The 16869-nt window shown below is 32.6% G+C and overlaps 1 protein-coding gene across 3 annotated transcripts in view; it reads right to left on the bottom strand.

Annotated features, from left to right (window-relative positions):
- Window positions 1–14871, bottom strand: part of LOC111422159 (uncharacterized) — an 86296-nt gene extending 71425 nt beyond the window's left edge. The window contains exons 1-2 of one of the 3 annotated variants that reach the window (XM_071199755.1): window positions 14773–14871; window positions 14480–14687 (exon numbers count right to left, since the gene is read on the bottom strand). In XM_071199755.1, the coding sequence (XP_071055856.1) occupies window positions 14480–14550 (71 nt within the window). In that variant the 5' untranslated portion in view covers window positions 14551–14687; window positions 14773–14871. Of the gene's footprint in view, window positions 1–4428; window positions 4574–14479; window positions 14688–14768 lie in introns of those variants that run through there. The other 2 variants (XM_071199756.1, XM_071199757.1) reach the window with 2 other exon arrangements.
- Between the last annotated feature and the right edge of the window lie 1998 nt (window positions 14872–16869).

The following is a 16869-nucleotide window of genomic DNA, read 5'->3' as shown; positions in this document are numbered from 1 at the left end:
TACCACACAACGCGAGCCACACTAATCACGGTAACACAACATTATACGCATGAACCTCGTGGACACGAAAAACTTTCACCCTTATTGACTAAAGCATCTTCCTTGCATGAATAAGTTCGTTTGGAAAGAAAATCATTGTTAGATCTTGAGATGCAAGTCACTGAACTCAATCAGTAATTTTTGTCATTTCTCGGATTACGTTTAAAAATTTCTGATAAATTAACTTTTCAGAAAATTGATATGGAATTATTAATTAAAGGATTTACATTAGGTACAATGAATAATTCCGTTTTGAAAAATCACTCTTGGTTCGGGAGGTGTAAGTTGCTGAAGTAAAATTAACAGTTTTCAACTCATCCGTACTCGCAGAAAACAACATATTTTAGCTGACGTAAGAACAGGGTCGAACTTAAATTTTTTTAAACTAAAATTATTTTAAACCTATTATTTTTTCACAATTTGCATGTAAGTGTTGTTTTAATGCGGCTCTGAGTGAAGAATCCCAGCATTCTACAATGAAACCTGTTTACAACCCCGTCTTTGTTCTTTTTACTACTACAGTAGGAAAGAGACGGAGACATGAAAACCTGTAGAGGCTGTGAAATCTCATGTTTCAGGGGCAGAGAATTTCAGGGGCACATTGTTGCCCATTAAATGACACAAATTGTTGGCGGTTCACAGGTAAGAGCGATAGAAGTTAACTGAATTAATATTAAAATTTAGTTTGAGTAAACGCTTTTGTCAGATCATAGAATTGCGCTTAGGCATAAACTTTGTTCTCAAAACAAAACTGAATGTACTTTACGAGATCGTTAATAGCCAATGTGGTTGATTTATTTTGTCTAAATCCGAATTGACTGCCTGCTAATAATTGATTACGTTCCAGGTATTCATAAATTTGTCGTTTTAATATTATCTCGAATACTTTTCCGAATATAGGTATTATACAGGGTGATTCTCAACCTATACATATAAACTTAGGGATATATTCCTCATGACAAATAATGACTAATAAGTGAAAAAAAGTTTCTTGGATATCCGTGAAATTTACTCTCAAATCAACAATACAAAGAACATTTAAAAACAACATCACAGCAAGTGTTCGAAGTTATTTCTCTAAGTTTCTATAAACAATTGGGCTCGATTTCCCACTAGCGCGTCCTAAACCAGGGTGTTGGCGGATTGTCTTGGCAGCAGCATTTAACCAATTTCGCAATTCTTACTCAATATTAACTTCAGTGGCATACACTGCTTTATAAGTGACTCCAAAAATAAAAATCAAGAATCAAGTCAAAGTTTCTTTAAAATAAAACATTATCTGCAATAAAAAGCCCTTTTTTAAAAATATTTTCAACTCCACTGCTAATTTTGTCGAACGGGCAGTATTTTCGTGTAAAGTGATCAATTATCTATCAATTGGTCTCTTACAAATCTTTGATTACAGCTTTTGATTGAATTCACAAATTTTCTACAAACGCGTTTTTCTTAAAAACTATTGCTTTCATCAAAGTTTTGTAAGATAATTGATCACTTTACACGCGTAGAGAGCAATGGCGTAAACAATATTTTTAAAAAAGTGCTTTTTGTAGCAGATAATGTTTAATTTTAAAGAAACTTTGATCCGCTATATCTCGTCAACGAGGCATTTGCGACCCCATGTATATTAAGACTACTCATCTTAATTTTTCATGTATTATCTACTCCAGAAGTATGTCAGCGGTTTTTTGAATGACCCCGTATAACTCAACTCCTAACTCCTCATCAATTCAAATGTACATAGCTGTTTACTCGGTCAGAAGGGCTAATAAAACAGAGTCATCCACCCAACCAGTTAATAACTTCAAAAAATTAAATTTCTTGGAGAATTGTTATGAAAGTTTCACCAATTGTTAATTAAGAAATCTACTTTATAATGAATAACCCCGTTTTTAAAAATCACACTTGATTCTTGAGATGCAAGTTGTTAAAGTTAATTAATAATATCTACAGGTTTTTTGAGTAACTTTAACAATTTCTGAAAAATCAACTTCTTGAAAAATTGTTGTGAAATTTTCACCAATTATTAATGAATGCATCTACAGTGTGTTAATTAATTATCGTACCCGACGTCATCATTGCAAGTGACACAGTGGTACTTTATAATTAAAATCTCCGTTTTGAAAAATCACACTTGATTCTTGAGATACAAGTTGTTAAAGTTAATTAATAATATTTACAGGTTTTTTGAGTAACTTTAACCATTTCTAGGAGAATTGCTATGACTTCCTTTGTTAGTAATTAGTAATTGACAATCGCAAACATAATTAGAGAAGTTTGTCATAATTTTCTTTATATTATTATAATAAATTAGTCTCTTACATGTGTGTCCAAGCAGTCCATTTGGAACTCTGTCTTCTGTTTGATTTTTTTCGGGAAAATTGTTTTCTGATTTTACCCATAATGACTATTGTAGAGTCACACTACTTAATTAAATAAAAGTCGTAATCACAAAACGTATGTATAACTGCATGGGCGTTATAAAATGTAATAAATAAGTTTAAATTTAAAAATGTTATGGATAAACCATTATCGTAGATAATTACACTTATAAGTTGCTAGTTTAAAAATAAATATTAATAATTTCCGTAATTGTTCACAATTGTTTATCTTTTTGTAGAGTTTTCATATCTAATCACATAATCAAATAATAACCGATTAATTAGACAAAAATAGTTTTTTTCATATATTTCTTTTCAAACTTTGGATTTCTTGAGAACACTGTTGTGACATCGTGAATTTTTCTCTACGTTTTCCACTATTAATCAGTTCTTTTGCTAACTGCTTGAGAAATTTTCCTTTTGTAACCTCTGTTTTCCAGTCTTCATTTAGATGAATCCATATAACGTTCAGAGCACTAATGTTTATGATGTTATAAAATACCACCACTAACCATTGTCTTTGACAGTATATTTATGGAAAAGCTGGTCCACAGTGCATTCACATTTTCTTTCTATTAAATTTGCTGAACATCTTGCACCTTCATCATTTTGAGAACAAAAGAAAATTTAGGTGGGACGTGGATGCGGTACTTGCTACTGAAATTCTTGAGGTCTTCTTAGCGGTAGACTTTTAAACATTAATCATCATCAAGACACTTTCAGTAGTCTCTGTTTCGGGCCATTGCAATCCAATTCGTTGTTATTCTTTTCAGGTCTTCTATCCATCGTCAGCCCTCCGTTGCCATTCCAGAATTTTCTTCGTCAACCTACCTATCTGTTAACTTAGCCACATGTCCAATCTCCATTTTAGCTTTGCGATACGCACGATGATGTCCTCTACGACCGTTCTTTTTCTCACTTCATTATGGATCTGTCAACCTCAACATGGACCTCTCCAATCTGCGTTGTGTTACTTGCGGTTTTTTTTATGTTCTTACCTTATCTTTAGAGTATGTCCAAGAATGTTAAGGTTTTAAGAATTTTCACTCAGTTTTTGAGACTTTAAAGAATTTTCGTGGATTTTTCAATCTTTTTCAAGAGGGTTTATAAGCGTTTCTGAGATCTAGTCGAGATGTATAGATTTCCAAAACGATCCAAAACATTCAAAAGGTTAACAGACAATTTCCAAACATTTCAAAAAAATTTTCAAGAATTTCCAAGTGGGTTTGGTAACCATCTTGGCCAATTTTCTGCAGATGTTCTGATTATTTCAGATAATATAGATTTCCAAGACTATCCAAAAGTTTTAAAAGCTTAACAGACAATTTCTAAACATTTTCAGAAAATGTTCAAAAGTGTTCAAGAGTTTGCAAGTGATTTTGGTAATTATTTCAGCCATATTCGTATTTTCAAAGATTTTCTGATTATTTTAGATGGTATAGATTTCCAAGACGATCCAATTTACAGTAAATTTCCAAAATTATTTAGCAATTTCTAAGAACAAGTAAACAAGTAAGTTGGTATTCATTTGCGTATTTTCAAACATTTGCAGATTATTTCAGAGAATGTCTAGAAGTTTTCTAATCATTTCGTGAGCATTTATAACGATTTTAAAATTTTTAAAACATCGCTAGTTATTTCTCCGTTTTATTTAGATGAATCAAGTCAATTTACATTAAATAAAATTTATCATATACATATATTACATTAAAAAAGTTTTGGAAGCAGTCCAAGTAAAATTATTATCTATCAAAGCTCCCTGTAATATTTACATATATCAAACGTTAACGAGATATTTATTATCAAACTGCATGGTAACATTTAAAACCGATAACACTGTTTATTTTAAATACCGGAAATATACAACGAGATTTTATATCAATATAAAATTATTTCTATTACGTCTTATATGCATAAATGTTTGTGAAGCGGCTTATTAAAGTATTAATTTGTTTATTAAACATTTTCTAAAAGTTGAAATACAAAAAAAATTAAAGCGACAATTTCTTACCATAAATCAGGATTCATTTTAAACGAAACGATTTATTAACCACAATCATTATTTCTTTGATATAACGAAAATCACCTGGCTATAACGATAGTTAACACGTTACTGCACTCAGTACCACTTGCGACTTGGGACAAAAATGCGTTTGTAAGCATTAAGAATAAACTAAAGTAGAGATTGCAGCGCAAGCATAAAAAGCAGAAATTGTGCGCAGGAAAAGGACGCAAATTGGTTCTGTCTTTTTCTCTTCCGTTTTTTAAGATTCTGTGAGAACAGAGCTAAATTTATAAAACTTTGATTTTAAAATATATAGATGTGTACACTTCAAATTGATTTTCTAATTATATTTTAATTATTTGTTTTTCTTAAACCGATTTGAATTAATTATATTTATTGTATAATATTGACAACATTATAATTCAATAAAGAAAGATAATATTAAGTTAAATAGCCGCGTATTTTTCTAATGGCTTTTCCATAAGATTTTTCAATGGAACACTCTGAAGCAAACCGATCCCAATTAAACAGAGTCGTAATCGTATCTTCTTAAAATAATATGATTTTTAAATAACATTTTATACAGTGTGTTGCGGTGACTCAGGGAACAAATGTAACCACATATACTAGAGTGGAAATGATGACGATTCATGTAAAAAGAAATTAGTAAAAATCCTCAAATTGCAAAGTACAGGCCATCAAAGTTAGGAAATTTTAATACATTTTTCTAAATATCTTAAACACTATTTAGGGTAAAGCGTTAAAATTTAGTACAGTGTAAACTAATATCACGTAAAATCATTAGGCAACAATGCTATACAGATGTTCCTAAAATTTCTTTACTCAAAACTTTTTTATTCTATCATAAACCTTACATTTATTTTTGCAGTTTCTAATAGTAAATTTAGTTTAGAAACTTTTATCATTCTTAGAGAATATTGATAAAAACCACCGTTTTCGTATTAAATGCAAAAATGTTAGGCTCCAAATTCAATAATGACCTATGAGTCGGATGATAACGTGGCTTCGATGCAGTCGCATCTTGATATCTTGGTGGAATGGTGCGATCGTAATCAGCTCTTCATCCTACTGTATAGGTGCAATCTCCCTGCTTAAATTAACTTCTGTCAGAGATCTGGGAGTAATTTTTCATAGCAGACTATCGTTTATACCGCACATAGAGGATGTCGCATCCTGTGCTGCGAGAATGCTTGGCTTTATGAAAACTTGAGATAAGACAGGCCAAGGTTAGCTCTTTTCGAATATGTAAACCGGAAATACAAGGGAAAAGTTTGTTGCACGATTGTACGAACGTGTGATTGAGATGTGTTATATACAGTTGAAAAGAGCGGAAAATTTCCTATGAGATGAATATAGTTCTAGAGTTTTCTCTCCGTCATATAAGAGAGTTATTGACCCAAACGTGGTTTAGCCGCGGCAAAAATTAGTGGTTTAGGTAGTTCTTAGTCAGAAAAAATGATTGTGCAAACGTGTGGTCGCGGTGTGTCACACACCGTTGGAAAGAGCAGGAAATTTTCCATAAGCTGAATATAGTTGTAGAGTTTTTTCCCTGTCAAATAGGAAAGTTATTAGTGGCTTTTTCAGGTGCGTTTTTCTTACAGACGCTGATAGATATTGGCGAACGAACACTCGGAATAGGATAGTCCTCTTTCCGGATATGTAAAGCATTTGTTGAATTTCCATCTGATAACGGCTGCACAAGGCCGTGAAGTTTGGTAATTTTGAGGTAATTTGAATGCAGTGAGACGTTTCTTATTTTTTGCTCTCATTATCAACATATCGGCGGACGAAAACTTGGTTTAGGACAGAGAAAAGACCAAGCTTTCCAACCGTGTGCTTAGTTTTATTTTAAGATATGGGCCCGAGAAATAGGTGGAAATATAAGAGAAAAAGTTTGTTGTTCACTAAGCGGTCACTAAGTTTCGTTTTCAAATGTGCCTCAAGATGACCTCGCGTCATTGATTTGTTGGTCAAGGATTGTTGGCATAAAAGACAAAAAGGTGACCGTTTATGGTGAACAGCGGGTATAAAACCAAATTTTAAGGGGATCATTTTAATTTTTTTTAATGCGTCAAGCAGCCATTCTTTATAGATTTATTAATTAGATACACAAAAAAGCTTTGATTGGTGTAATTTTGATTCATTAAATTTAAAAATGCGCGGGAAGGAGTTATTTTAGAAAAAAAACAAATAAGACAAGATATAACTTGTAAGATACATTTTACTGTTAATTACATTTAGGAAAAATGCGTTTAATCTATGGAAACCCGAACGAAAATAAGTGAGTGATCACCTCTATTAACCGGTCCAACCAGCACACCAACCGATCGACCGAAAGAAAAGAAATAGAAAGAGTGCATCACATCTATGAAGCGAGCGGACCTATTTAAAAAAATATAAAATGTGTGGGAACCAACCGATTAACGAGTATCCGAGCGGATGGTTAAAAAGTATAATTTCAACAAGAATTAACACGTTTAGATTAAGCTAAAATAAAGTAGATATGAAATCGGTTCAATTTAAACAGAAGATTAACATTTATGATGTAGAATAAGATTATGTACATATATCTACATAATATTCTTTATTACCACTTTGAGTATACAATTAAAACACAATAGCTATAATACCTATAGTTTATAGCGAAAATCGCGGTTAAGTCGAAAACGGCTTGGTGAATTTCAACGCGGTTTTAACCAAAATATGTCAAATAATTGTGTTTGTCGGATCTCGTTATCAGCTTTTCAAAGTTATGCCTATCTAATTTTTTAGAGCGATTTAAGCGAATTATAAATTACAAAGAATCAGAAATTAGCCATGCGGAAAGAAGATGTTTCTGTCCAGTTAGGATTGTGTGTGATCCAGACAGGACGTCACGCTTTTATTGTACCTACATATTGAAATAAAGGCGCGGCGTCCTACCTAGAACACACATCAGCACCATCTTTTTCGATTGGATGGAACCCCTCTCTCCCCGCATGCCTTATTACTATTTTTTTTAATTTATAATTCACGCAAATCGTTCTAAAAGAATAGGGCCGTTACGGTCAATCGATTAGAAAGACCGTCTTTAAAAAAATCGATAATGTAAATTAAATTAGACGGATTAGTAACGTTTTCACGTTCGAAAATTGTTTAATTTTTGCAATAATTAATGTAAAACTTTAAAATTCCCCACCCCTGATTCATTGTGACGTTTTAAGTAAGAAGAAAGAAATCACAGACGTGATTTCTCTCCCGTTTTATTCTGTTTTCTTCTAGCGCATAAGATTCGTAGCATTGTCTCTCTCCAGAAATTTTATTGATTTTTATACGCTCCAATCGTACGCTCAAATCTGAGTGACGCGCTACTAAATTCGCGGCCTGTAATTTCTAACTTTATTATTTTTTTTTGGAAAAACTAAGCCTCAGAATCAAAAATTAAAAAATATGGGGTCAATCAATTTTAAAAAACTTTCGAATGAGCCAATAAAAAAGAATACTTAACGGCCCTATTAGAGGGACAAACGTAATTATTTGCAATATTTCGGTTGAAACCGCGTAGAAATTCACCCAGTCACTTTCGACATAACCGCATCCTACTAAACCACGATTTTTCGCGAAGCTATAAAAAATATCGCAAAAATAAAATATGCCCCTCATGCACCTTTTCAAATTTAAAATTTTTTCGGCATATAGTTTTTGAGAAAAATAATCGCAAAGTGGACAAAGTTGCCGGAACCCTCAAAAATCGGGTACTTTTCTCATTTAATTTATCGGGTACGCAACCAAATCAGATGTGAATCAAATTCACATAATATATGTTATGTAGAAATGATCAGTGATTATAATAAACATTAACGCAATTTTTTTAATCTATCGGTTGCAAAGATATCGGTCTCTAAACTGAAGGGCCTTGACTTTTAGCGCTCATATTTCTTCTGAATGTGTTTTATTAATTTTTGGAGAAACTGCAATTTTAAAATTTTGTAAGCTATTTTATCTAATTTTTTTAAGACGTTTCTTAACAGCATTTATTTAAAAAGAACTTAATAGTGACAATAAATGAGTGAATACTGTACAACTTATTATTATTTTCACATAATACCATAATACCTTTTCTACCACTATATAGTTCTTTTTTTTTAACCAACAGTATTTTTGTTTTTTTTTGATTGTATCGTTCAATTAATTTTCATTTGATGAAACAATTGTTGATTTATTATCAGAATGTGCGGCGATTGCGATCTAAAACAACGTCTTTCTTATTAAATGTGCTTAATCACAATTTTTCAGCTATTTGTCTTACCGAGACTTAGTTAAATGAGTCAATTTATAATGCTGAAGTAATTGATTCTCGATACAATGTGTACAAAATTGATCGTAGGTATGGTATGGTTCCCTGGGTGGCGGTGTACTGCTGGCTATTAGCACAAAATTTTTATCATCTCAGATTCCGTTGGATACTGGTTTGGAGATTGTTACGGGCAGGACGCATTTCTTTAATGTTTCTATTATCTTTGTGGTGGTTTACATTAGGCCAGCTGGCGGTGTGGGGGTGTATCAAAAGTTTGCCGAGCTTATGAGTAATTTATATATGTCGCATGATGCGAAGTTTATAATTCTAGGTGATTTTAATTTGCCTTTGGTGAACGAGTCCAGCTCTGATTTTTTTGCTGTCAACAGTGTGAAATACAATGCAATTGGCGACTTTCTTTGTTTTTGCAATTGCAACTCGCACATCAGTATAATAGGGAAAAACCCTTGGATTTAGTTTTGTCAGATGTTGCGCTTGATGTTGGCCTTTTTGATTTACCATTTGAGGAGGAAGATCTTTACCACCCTTGTCTAGAAATTAAATTATCTTACAAATCCGCAAATAAATTAACTTTTAGAATGCGAATTTCATACTTTTTTTTTGAGTACGTATGTTAATGTGGATGGTGCAGTTGCTGAATTTTATGATATTCTATATGATATCTTAGCTGATTGTGTCCCGATAAGGCAAGTTGGGGCTCGTAAATATCCAGTGTGGTTTAATCAAGGTATAATAAAAGATATTAAGGCTAAGGATTTCCATTTTAAACACACAAAAGGTTCCACGTACCATTTGGATAAATATAGAGAAGCCCATAGGGCCAGGGTCAAGCGGAACATTGCAATAGCTTACAATAGTTATACACGAGATGTTGAAAATAATATTGTAGTTGATCCGAAGGCATTTTGGAATTTTATTGGTAGCAAAAGGGATAACTTCAACCAGGGCGGGCGGAGTTCTTCTTGCTTCTAGCGAAGATATCACATCTGCTTTTGCAAATCATTTTGTCCGTTTATGGTTCAACGTCGAATTATTCTCTTTCGTTCTATGATGACATTATCAACGATAACTCATTCGATTTGTTCAACTTGGAATGCTTCTCAATGAATGAAAGTGGTGATGCCATAAATAAGCTTAAGTCTAAACGTACAGAGGGACCAGATGGTATTCGTTCTTACATTGTGAAGGGCTGCAAACACGCCTTTGTAATGCCATTATACATAATTTTTAATTTATCACTTGTGACGAATACATTTCCAAATGTTTGGAAGGTCGCATGAGTGACTCCGATTCACAAATCTGGACCTCAAATTATAGACCTATACCGGTAATCTTCTGTTTTGCTAAACAGGAGATATGTTGGGGATTGATTCAAGGGTTCTGCAGGATAGTAATCTGGGACCTTTGTTATTTTTGTTATTTATAAATGATTTGCCCCTGGTAATTAACTCAACCAGATGCTTACTCTTGGCGGACGATCTGAAGATATTCACAACTGTATATGACTTAACTGACTGCCGGTCCTTATAGTCTGATTTAGATAACGTATTTAATTGGTGTCGGCTCAACAAGCTCCATTTTAATGTGTCTAAATATGAATCAATGACGTATACATTGAGGAAGAGGCCTATAGAATTTGTATATAAAATAAATAATGTGAATTTGAGGTGTGTTATTAAAAAGAGAAACTTGGGTGTGTTGTTTTCGCCTGGTTTATGCTTTGTTGAACATATTAAAGTCACAGCAACCACAGCTTTGCGTCTCTTAGGATTTGTCATTTAGAAATGGGTACAGTTTCTCAAACTTACAGACGCTGCAATTACTGTTCAATTTTAGATCGTACGAATTTGCACGCAAATTATTTAACTTAAGATCACCAGGTTGTCTTTCAGAAGAAAAATTATATCGCTCTGTTTTCTACATAAAGTGTTGAATAATAGTATAAATGCTCCATTAATATTAGAAAATATTGGTTTCTATGCGCCTGCATATTGTGGTAGGCTAAGAATCTTTTCTACATTTCTCGGTTTTCAACTGAGCTGAGACGAAATTCTTCTCTTATTAGAATCCTTTCACTGTACAACACACTGTCGGCTTCTTCCGTCATACCTCTGTTTGGCATTGGTATTAGATCGTTTAAACAACATTTGACACCTTTGATAAGTGCTGCAGCCACCCAGTAGCCAAACTTGATTTTTATTATTGAATTCTGTAATTTGTGATGTAATTCTGTTCATTTTTTATAGTTTTGGTTCAACATATGCTCCGCGCGTTCTGTGATACATTAATTAACATGTATTCTTGATCGTGGTTGTTTTGTTTGTTTTTATTGGTTATATTATGTACTAGTAGACTTAAATTTGGAAATTTGTAATTAGGAGCAACCCTGTAATTTCGGAAGTAAAAGAAAATAAAATAAATAAAATTTGATCAAAAATACTTAATATTTAGGATTGAACAATTTTTGATCTGATAGAGGTCGAAAAAGAATTAATATAGAGAGTACTACTAGTTTTTGAGAAACAACAAGAGGGGATAGACGTGTTGTCATTCGAGTTCTCGCTTTAACTTATTTTTTAAGAGTTTCATTACCCATAGGGAGAAATGAAAATTCAAATGACCTGATCAAAAAACTTCCCGGAAGAAACCAGTCCGTACAACAACATGAGTAGCTAAACGACGTATTTATGGAACCTCTTTATGTTGATTCAAAACACACAAATAAAAACTAAACAAATGCACTAAACAAAATACATACTGAAACTAACAGAAACTTTTCGAAAGCACAACCAACAACTAACAAACATTCACACACAGTGATAAGATGAGGGAATTAAACCTAAAATTTATATCTTGCTACATAGTGATTCCCTATAACAAAATGCTCCCATGTGCTGAATTTTCGATACAATAATCAGAAACACAAAATGAATATAAAACTAATAGCGACGACATCATCTCCTTCAACAAAGAAGGTTTTTTAATCAAATGCAATCTACATAAACCACGACTGAAAATACTTTTAAACTCTTTAAAAATCAGAAAGTCACCTGTGATCCTTACACACCTTGATCCAAATCTCAATTTACTGAACCCTACTCAGCCATTATATGTAATGTCGAACTAGATATTAAAGAAGAATCAATTAGCAATTTCTTAACGCAGAAGAATATAATCCACCGTTACTGCAAACGTATTATATGGCGAGCAACCAATAAACCAACAACAAAAATAAGATTAATCACAGGAGATGCAAGTAATTTTGCATAATCATTACGTGGTCATAGTAAGCGATGCACCTCTCCGAGCACCTAGACCTTGTTCAAAATGATTGTATTTTTTGTTTCTGTTTTTCTATTTGCAAATGAGTTAGTCCTTATTTTCTTTATCCTACCCTTTCCTTTAACGCAACGCATGTCATTAGAGCCTGTTTATTGCCTTCAATAGAGGCAAAAAATGAAGATAATTTTAACACTTAAGAAATCATTCTTAAGGGGTTCTTAAAGAGAGCTGTTGAAAGGTTCTTTACACAGATTATACATAGATCTGTATCTCCTTTTAGGTTAAAACTTATCTGCCGGAAGTGACACTTTAGAGTGGAAATTTCCTTTAAATAAAGATAAATGAACAATATATTTTTTTTTCTAATTGTGTTTCAATCGATAAGTATATCTCTCAATAATTTAAAAATGAAACCACTCCAGCTTTTTTAATTTTTTTTATTTGAGTTCAGTATGTTCCTTCTTTTAACACAACATATGAAGCAAATGTACCTGTACGAGTCTACCACGTTGATAATGAGGGGACATCGACAAGTTCCGGAATTCAACATGAAAACATTGTCCGTACATTGATTTTTAACATCCACGATAGATTATTCTGATTTCAAAAATACCAACGAATACGATGAACATAATATGTTATATGAATTAACTAAGTTGAAAATAATCAGGACACAAGTCAGTGTAGAAAAAAAGGTCGAGGATTTACCAGTAGTAGTAGATATTGGCTAATGTGACCTTAATCTTGACTGATCAAGGAGCAAATTCCTAAGTCGGCTAAGGCCACGCCGAATGACCTTGGCCTTGAATGTTCAAGGGGAGTCCAGAATTGACTAATGTCACGCCGCGTGAAAAATTGGGAAAGCCCCCAATTTCTAGCTTCGATTGCTCTTTTCGCTAATAGTTTCTTCACCAGAAAGTCTTTCGAATATTTTATCATCATAGTTCTTTAGATATGGAGAGTCATCCTTGATTGGTGAATCATCAGCTTTTTTCTGTGGTGTTGATGTGAGTAATTTTCGTTTCATCTTTATTTTGTTGCTTTAGGTGTTTTAGGTCGATAAGTAGTTGGTTTGTTACCAATTTTTGATTGTAAGTTTTTAATTCGTGAATAAGCATCACCATCATCACAGGAAAAGCCATCAGCTTTTTCTGACTTAAAGGTCAACGGTTCTGTTTTCAATACTCCAAACTTTGTAGAGATAGTTTTTAAGTGACACGTAAATGGAACAAATTCTAATTCAACTCGTAGCTTTGATTCTTCTATGTCTCCCTTTAATGTAATAATTTTTTGATATAGATCATCACGAGCATTGATTACTTGTTGAGTTAAATTTTTATGCATGGTGCTGACATTACATTGATACAGCTTTATCCGGTAGAAGACTGTTTTATACTAATTTAGATGAGCTCATTTTAAAGTATTATATATTCATCAAATCCTTTTCGATATCTACCACAATTCTTAGTGCAATCTAAATCAATAACCAATCAAATGATCTGTGAAAATATGTTTCATATTTGTTAGGTCTTTTCTAAATAAAACAAAAAGATTGAAGAGAGTTGTCGCGAATTAATTGTTTAGGGATAGCACTATAACTTTGAAATAAAAAGAAACAATCAATATTAGTATGACGTCCATACGAAAAAAAATCTTTTATAATGTTTTGACCACAACGACAACTTACGTCGTCAAATATTACAAGCGATTAGTCCTTAACTTCGGCTAGTGTTACAAAATCATTGATATTAGTAATTCATAATACCCACAATCATCCAACGACTGCAGTAAATTTCGAAGATATTCATATTTACTCTGATTTAAAGAACTAGAACATATATATTGAGGAATCGTAAACCACTTGCACCAGTTAGTAATGATAGGATAAGGTTCATCTTTTCAGCCCCCGATTTTTCAATAATTAACCCTCGCTTGGAATTACCACCGGATATTTCACTATGTCTTTTAATTAATTCGTTTACTAATAATATATCAATAACATTTATAATTGAAACCGATAATGTTTATGTTGAAACATATATTTCCTCGGTCATCATACATATACCTATCTAATCTCTTCAATGAATGACATTAAACTGAATCAAAAAATGAAATAATTCTTGTAATATGTAATTCTTAGTTTTAATAAAATTTAAGATATCAAGCTCAATATATAAAATAAACATATAATATACAATATAATTCATAGAATACATACATACATATACAAATATGTATCTACAAACATTTTTTCGGTTAAAATTTGTATAAATAGTAGCCTCGCCCGCAATCGTGCCCAAGATCGTTGTAGAATTCATTAAACAGTTCACCATTCATAAACGATGTGCCTGCTATTTTGTTTATATCGTTCAGATTCATTATGTGAAATTTGAAGGTAGTAAATATGTATTTCTTATATAGTAGTAAAAATTATAAATGAGATAAATTGTAACTTACATGTTATATTGGAGCTTGTTCACTTTACTTGGAAAGCACTTGTATGAAGCACTAACACTTTTCAACTTCATACCTTCGATATATATGTACAGTTATTTTTTTGTCGCCCTCCTCGATATCTTACAACCATTTTTACTTTCAAGAGAAACCAATTTTAATAAAATATACGTATTTTTACCAAATACGGTTCAGTTTTTATGAAATTTATCTGAAATTTATACGGTCGTTCTTAAAGGTTAACTTTTTCATAATTTAAAGTGAATATGTATAACTCTGCATTAAGACCTACTTACAACCAAATATTGGTTTCACTTTTACCTTCACCTTCATAAAAAGGTGAAGGTATTGCTTCTGTCAGTTGCTCTGAAACTAAAATCTACCCACTGGGCACACGTTCTTTTATACTAGAAAAAACTATTTTGAGAAATGACCTTTAGCAAGCGGCACTAAAAAAACAAATATTGTGCCAAAATTTTTTTGGTAGGTGTATTTTTGGCAACATTATGTAGAATAAAAATAAACTAATAAACTATATAAAACAAACACAGTACCAAATTTCGCCGTAATCAACAAGTAATGCCCGGGATAGAATTAATTTTTAAGGGGGTGGTTAACCCCAACCACCCCTAAATGGTGTATTATGCCTTATTTTACATTAAACATTTTATTGTGCGACTAATTTACGGTTTTGTTAAAGTATTTTCAAAATACCTGACAATTTTATCACATCATTCTTACGAAAAGTGGTTACATGTTAACCCCCGTAACTTCGCTGGGGATGATCTAGAGCGAATGGGAAAAAACCCTTAACTAATATTTTTGAACGTGCTGGAAGTATACTTAATGCCGCCAAAATCGATAGGGTGGTTTTTAAATAATTCCAAAAAAATAGGGGTAGTTCGCCCTTCTTAACCCTCTGGTATATGTGTGATACATCAAAAGAAAGCTCTTTTAAAATGAATATCAGTTACAATTTACCAAATTTTGATAGCACTTTTCATTTTTAAAATATAAGTGAAAACGTACTTTTTCTCCAAACTTTCAACCCCTATAACTCGCCCCAGGGGCTTTTACCGCACGTATAAAAAAATGTACGAACCTTATTTTGGCCCATTCTATGACTGTACCAAATTGCATCGAAATCGGTGAGACACAGTTGTGACACTTCCCTTGTTAGTGTCCTCGAAATAATAAAAACTTGCAATAAACACTTTTGCTATATTTTTTCTTGAATTAAAGAACTTAATGAAAGAGTCGAAATGAAACACAAAACTTGACTGAAGTCTCTGTATTCTAGAAGAAGAATGTGAATTTTTGAAAACAAGTTTCGGAGGTCTAAAAATAAAACGCTCGATGAACCCCAAAAGGAAAGAAACATTATTACTTAATATTACTATGTACACAACTTAAATCTAACTATATACATCAATAAATGTCACTAAAAGAAATAAAATTTATATTTGAATTGAAACTTTAAACAAACATAAAATCGTATAACGTGGTTTCCTGAGAATGGCATTAACACGCCGAAACCGGTAGAAACTGAAAAACTTAAATAAACTTTTTCATCATTAAAATACGACTGTCATTTATACATTCTTTAACGCACACGATGATAAAAGGGACTCAAAACACAAATATCATTGTTTTCGTCTGGGTAAACAGGTTAATGATAATTTTTTTATGAACCTCCTCAAAATAACATCACTTCCTTCAGTTAATTAACCTCCTCCTCCTCGTACGAATCCCCCAAAAAATATGCCGATTCAAAAACCTCCTCCTAGCCCCAAAAAATATGCTGATTCAAGAACCTCCTCCTAGAACGCCGGTTCGAGGATTAATTATCATGGGCAGCATTTGAAAAACTCAGTTTTATACTGAAAAACAAAGAATATCGAGACCCCTAAAACGAAAGGTGGACTTGAAACTATGACCTCAAAGGGTGATGTAACGAGCAATGCTGGTAATCCCTCTGAATGACAAGATTCGAAATTGCAACATTCGCAGAAGAATAGGTGTTATGAGTTGCTTAGCTAGACTTAAGTGGCAATAAGTCGTGGCAAGACAAAACAGAAAAAAGAGACCACGAGGAACTAAAACAAGGTGCAGGAAAACCGCAATAGAGCTGGATTGATGATGTGTCGGGGAAAGAATGGTTAAGAACAGCAAAAGACATAAATAAATGGCGACATTTGAAAGAGGCCTATCTCCAGTGGTGTATGAATACAGGCTTAGGAAGAAGAAGAAGATGGGTATGGAGGTACTTGTCAAAAAGCCTATTAAATATAAAAACACATAGGTCAAGAATCAATAGTTAACTCATTTTATTTTTATTAAAGCTTTAGTTATTTTATTATTTTAATAAGGGAGGTGGTGAGAATCTGTATAGC

Source organism: Onthophagus taurus, chromosome 11, assembly GCF_036711975.1.
Source record: "Onthophagus taurus isolate NC chromosome 11, IU_Otau_3.0, whole genome shotgun sequence".
In the NCBI taxonomy this organism is placed as follows: Eukaryota; Metazoa; Arthropoda; class Insecta; order Coleoptera; family Scarabaeidae; genus Onthophagus; species Onthophagus taurus.
The sequence above is the reverse complement of the archived record's forward strand: the minus strand, read 5'-3'. Positions and strand labels throughout refer to the sequence as shown.